General features: G+C 35.8%; 1 protein-coding gene across 1 annotated transcript; it reads right to left on the reverse strand.

Annotated features, from left to right (window-relative positions):
• Nucleotides 1-1,806: 1,806 nt before the first annotated feature.
• Nucleotides 1,807-5,396, reverse strand: LOC147802530 (uncharacterized). The gene is made up of 2 exons (XM_087152754.1): nucleotides 5,153-5,396; nucleotides 1,807-5,087 (listed from the first exon to the last, which is right to left on the reverse strand). Exons 1-2 carry the CDS (start codon nucleotides 5,394-5,396, stop codon nucleotides 1,807-1,809), a joined length of 3,525 nt encoding a protein of 1,174 aa, XP_087008880.1.
• Between the last annotated feature and the right edge of the window lie 228 nt (nucleotides 5,397-5,624).

A 5,624-nucleotide genomic window follows, 5' to 3' on the forward strand; every position in this document is an offset into this window, starting at 1 on the left:
CATTCCTAAAGAGAGTAATTTTGACATGAATTCTAAAATTACCAAACATTCTGTATACAACAGAACTAAATAACTCCTTTAAATTAGGGAAAAAAAGTCTTTATTTAAATTGCATATATGTGTTAGTAGAAATATGCATGCATTTAAATTAAATCAAAGAAATATAAATAATAGTTTCAGAGTATACAAAAATATAAATTTAAATATATTTAAAAAAATTATACTGCACAATTTCCGAATTTTTGATAAAATGCATTTTAATAATAACTATTGCATTTTAATGTGTTAAATTTATTAATTCAATTTATTATGTGTTGAATTCAATAAAGTTGTATTATTTTTAATTAAAAAGGTTAATTTAAAAGTGCCTTATCTTTAACATTATTTTTCAAATTAATTTTATTACAATTAAACGTTTTTATTGTGCAAAGTCGAGAAGATTTAATAGCTTTCGTACCTCATAAGTTGAATTATTTCCCCTTTAAACTGAAACAATTGGCGCAAATATCAAACATTAAATATAATAACTGACATGATGTTTTAACTTTTATTCTGACGCATCTGATTCTAAATCTAACTTAATTCAACTGTTACTTAATGTCTAAAATTAGATTCCTTTAAATTAAATAACATGGAATTGTGTTTTTCAGAAATAGCTTACAATACATTTAGTTTGAAACCCAATTGCATTTTATGGTGAATGAGGGGTTAATGAAGTGAAATTTTTTTGGTATTTGTAAAGGAATGCAAAGGAATTGTGTCATTTCAATAATCCAAAGATTCTTTACTGCTATTTTAATGTTACTTTTCTTTCACTAATGGGTTTCAAATTTCTTCATTAAGTTTTATTAAATTAAATCTATTTTGATTTTGATTTTTTTATCTGGAATTTATTTACTAAATACTCGTTTGTGAGTCTTGCTTTCAATATTACTATGAATTCATTTGATTAAAGCGTTCTAAAAATTTTTATTCTGATGCATGTGATTCGTAATCTTACTTAATCCACCTGTTACTTAATGTTTTAAATTAGATGATTCATTTTAATTAAGCAGCATAGAATTGTGAGTTTCAGATATAGCTTACAATATATTTAGTTTGATACCCGAATGCATTTTACGGTGAATGAAGTGAGTAATATTTCGCAGGTTCTTTTTCAGATTTTTCAATGTGAAATGATTTCACCATAAACCTTTCTTGGCATAAACGATTTTATTTAGATGCATTCTTATGCCACGGCACAAACATGAAGTATATAGAAAATAATAGTAATTAATCACATAATCAATGAAACTTCGCGCTCCATCATAGAACATTCCAGTCTTCTCCCACCAAGCTAGAGAACAGCCCCCAGCTTCTTTTTTTTTCTTAAGTTTTTTTTTTATCTCGCAGCGCCATCTATTGTCGACGATTCTTACAAGTCCCCCCAAAGGAAGCACATTCGTCACCTTAGAGACAATGCTGCTGAGAGAGAGAGAGAAACCTGAAAAATACAATAAACAAAAAAAAAAAAAACAGCAACACAGCTTCTATTCAGGTGATGAAATTCAAGTGAGAGCTCCAAAATATGCAGCTCCCAAAAATCATAAATATATATATATATAAGTATATAAAAAAAAACTATATTCCTTATGATAAATAAAAACATAAATATAAACAATTCAAAATATTACAAAAAAAATTATTATTTTTTTTTCTCCTTTTACACGTTATCAATGTAAAAAAAAACACTTTTTTTTTCTTTTAAACAACCCTGACATTTAAATTTTGTTCCGAGTTTAAGACAAATATATATACATGATTTCTTTAGGAATTAACTGTTAACCTTGATAATGCGTCGGCATTTCCATGTGAACTGCCCTTACGGTATGTTAAAGTCATATTGTAGCGTTGTAAGGCTAAGGCCCACCGAGAGAGTTTAGCCCCATGAAGGGTACTTCGGGTCAGGTAAGTAAGGGGATTATGGTCTGATACAATTTGTACCTTGGCACCGAAAATCCAAGTATCAAACTTTTTCAACGCTTCGATGACACAAAACGCTTCCCTCTCAATGGTTGACCATCGTTGTTGGCAAGGATTCAGTTTTTTGCTAAAAAATGCGATGGGCATCTCTTTCCCTTGTTCATTATTTTGAGCTAAACATGCTCCAATTGCAAACGCAGACGCATCAGTATAGAGTTGAAAGGGTTTATCGATGTCTGGAGTATGTAGTGATGGCATTTTAATCAGCTCTTCTTTAAGTTTGTTGAAGGATGCTTCTGCTTTCGAGTCCCGTGAAATATTATTCGGAACATTCTTTTTAGTAAGGTTCGTTAAAGGTAGAACTATTTCAGAAAATTTTTGGATATATTCTCTATAATAGCTCACCAGCCCTAACAGACTTCTAACTTCCTTTTTGGTGGTAGGCTTAGACAAATTTTGGATGACTTCTACTTTTTCAGGATCTGGAGAGTGAGTGCCAGAACCTATTATATGACCTAAGAACTTCACGTGACTCTTTCCGAAATCACACTTTTCTAGATTTGCGGTTAGACCAACACTTCGCAGAGTTTGAACCACCTGGTCGATGTGGTAGAGATGTTCATCCCAGGATCTAGAAAATATCGCCACATCATCAATAAATGAGCGACAGTAGCGTCTATGGCGAGCTAGTACTTTATCCATGGATTTCTGAAAGGTACTTCCAGCATTCTTTAAACCGAACGGAAGGACCTTCCATTGGTAATGGCCAGCATGAGTGACAAATGCTGTATATGGTTTGGCGCTTTCCTTCATCGGGATTTGCCAGTACCCTTTCGTTAAATCGATTACTGTTATAAAGTGGGCTTTACCTATTTCAAAAAGTAGGTCTTTTGCGATCTTCATTGGATATGCGTCAGGAACTGTGAAGCTATTCAGAAGTCTAAAGTCAATGCACAGTCTAACGCTACCATCCTTTTTTGCAACGCATACCACAGGATGTGCCCATTCACTGTCACTGGGCTCTATTAGATCCCATTCTAGTAATTCTTTAACTTGGCGATCAACTTCGTCTTGTAGCGAAATGGGGACACGATAGGGTTTTAATCTCTTCGGACTGCAGTCTGCTGTAACTTTTATGTCATGACCATCGACATGGGCTTGACCTGGTTTGCTACTAAAAACATCGGTGTATGATTTTAACACATTGAATAGTTCCTTTCGCTGGTAATATTTTAGGTCACCTTTCATATTTTGCAAGTGGGTCCATAAGTCTTCAGTAGATTTGTCCATAAGATCCGCTGGTGCATAGTGGATATCTCCAAAGTCTTCATCTTGGTCGAAAATGATACCAATATGATCCACTCGAACAATATAAGGCCTTAATTTATTTATGTGGAGTTCCCTTATACTCCCGTTTTCCATTTCGACTTTGGCAGAGTGAGGTCTGGTAAGTTCGATTACAGTAGCTGGTCCTTGCCAAGTACTGAGCAATTTGTGAGATGACGATGGAATTAGCACGAGGACTTTGTCCCCAACATTCAAAGTCTTATCCTTAGACCGTAAGTTGTATCTTGATGTGTATCCGTCTTGAGAGATTTTGGAGTTTTCAGCTGCAATGTCATGAGCTTTTCTTATTTTTCCGATAAGATCATGTAGGTAAGTTTCAATTGAGCGGGATGCAGTGACTGGAACGCTACGTTCGCCTGTCCAGATCTCTTTCAATAAGGATAAAGGTCCCGGTGGCAGTCTCCCATACACCATCTGGAAGGGAGACAAACCAGTGGTGCTATGTGGCACTTCCCTGTAGGCAAACAGAAGATAGGGAAGGTGTAGGTCCCAATTTCTTCCATGTTCCTGGATATTTTTATTCATCATTTCTTTTAAAGTCCTATTCCATCGTTCGACAGCACCCATACTCTCGGGGTGTCCGGGAGTGGAAAATCTGGGACATACGCCAAGTAAGTCTTCAAAAGATCGGGTGAGTTTGGCTGTGAAATTAGTTCCCTGATCGGAACAAATCATTTTCGGAAATCCGGTTTGAGAAAAAATCTTCATCAGGACGTTGCATGTGGTCTTTGCACTTATTTCTCTAACAGGGATGGCTTCTGCCCATCTAGTGCATAAATCAATTGCACATATCACAAACCGATGACCTCTTCTGGATGGTGGTTCTAACGGTCCAATGCAATCAACACTCCATACTTCAAAGGGTTTTTCTGGTCTGACGATAGGTTGGATTGGAATTCTATCTTTATATGTGATTGTTCTCTTCAATTGACATTCCTTGCAGCTTTCACAGAACTTCTTAACGTCTTGTTTGATAGTAGGCCAGAAGAATGAATATTTAATTCGTTGAGTTGTCTTTTTCTCACCGAGGTGACCAGCAAGAGGAATTTCATGAGCCATTCTCAGAACTTCTGTTCTTTTCTCTAAGGGTAACACAACTTGTTTGATGTTTTCGCCACAAATATTCTCCGAGTGAAGTAGAATTTCGTTTTGAACTGTATAAGCATTTTTGTTCCTTTTCGCCCATTCAAAGCATTTTGCTAGACTCTCATCTTGTTCTTGAAGAGTCTTAAAATCCAATTTAGTGTCATTTTCCATTCTTGCATTCTTAATGTCTTTTTGTGAAATTTGGGTAATGACAGCACAATTTGAAGTATTTTCTTTCAATTGTGATGGTTCGTCGCTAGAGTCTTCCCCCTCTGAAGAGGTATTCCATTGAAGATTACTGTGACAAAGCTCAATATTTTCACACAGTACCTCATAAGCTGAAGAACTTAGCAGCAAATCGGTTACCAGCTTCTTTGAAACAGCACAGGTGATAGGTACACTACCATGAAGTTCGTCATTTATTTTCATTTGGAAAATTTTCAGTGGAGTGACTTCGCTTTCTCCGAAAGCAGAAGATATCTCTATTTTACTTTCTCCTTCACAAGGTATGTCGGCGACTAACTTCTCGCGGACTACCGATATCTGGGCTCCTGTGTCTACAATGCCATTTAGAACGACGTTTCCGCATTTAACTCTGACGAGTTTTAAATCATCTATGTTTCCAGATATATCCACGGATTTTGAGACAGGAATAGAGATCTTGGCAGTTAGCACTTCTGGTTTTTCTTTTTCTAAAGGGAGTGGTGACGATTGGATTAGATTGTTTTGGGCATTTGTAGGAGTGTTTCTAGGTTGCCGATTTTTAAGGCAAAATCTGGATGTATGGCCTTCTCTTCCACAAGTATAACAAGATAGTTTGGAAAACGACCTCTGTAGTTCATCACTCTTGCTTCTTCACTATGCGCTTGAGGAGCCCTGTTTGTAGAATTTGTTTCTTGAATTTCTTTCTGAAGGTGGAGAACGAGGTCGCCACTTTTCATTAGTTTTGTCTTTTGAGGGAGTTCCAGTTGTTTTCCTTGAATCATTACGTACACTGTCATATTCGTCAAGCTTATCCGCTAATTTGGTTGGAGAAACGAAATTTGCCCACTCATCAAGAAGGTGGTCTCTTACTTCATGAGGTACCTTTTTCTTAAGTTGATCAGTGATAATGAGATTTTTTAAACTGGCAAAGTCTTTGATTTCAAGTCCATCAATCCACTCTTCGAAATAATTCGTGATTTCATAACAAAAATCCCTCCACGATTTTCAGTGCTTTTCTGGTGCAT

The sequence above is a fragment of the Parasteatoda tepidariorum genome, chromosome 10, assembly GCF_982258835.1.
Source record: "Parasteatoda tepidariorum strain Cologne lab strain chromosome 10, Ptep-v5.0, whole genome shotgun sequence".
Taxonomy (NCBI): Eukaryota; Metazoa; Arthropoda; class Arachnida; order Araneae; family Theridiidae; genus Parasteatoda; species Parasteatoda tepidariorum.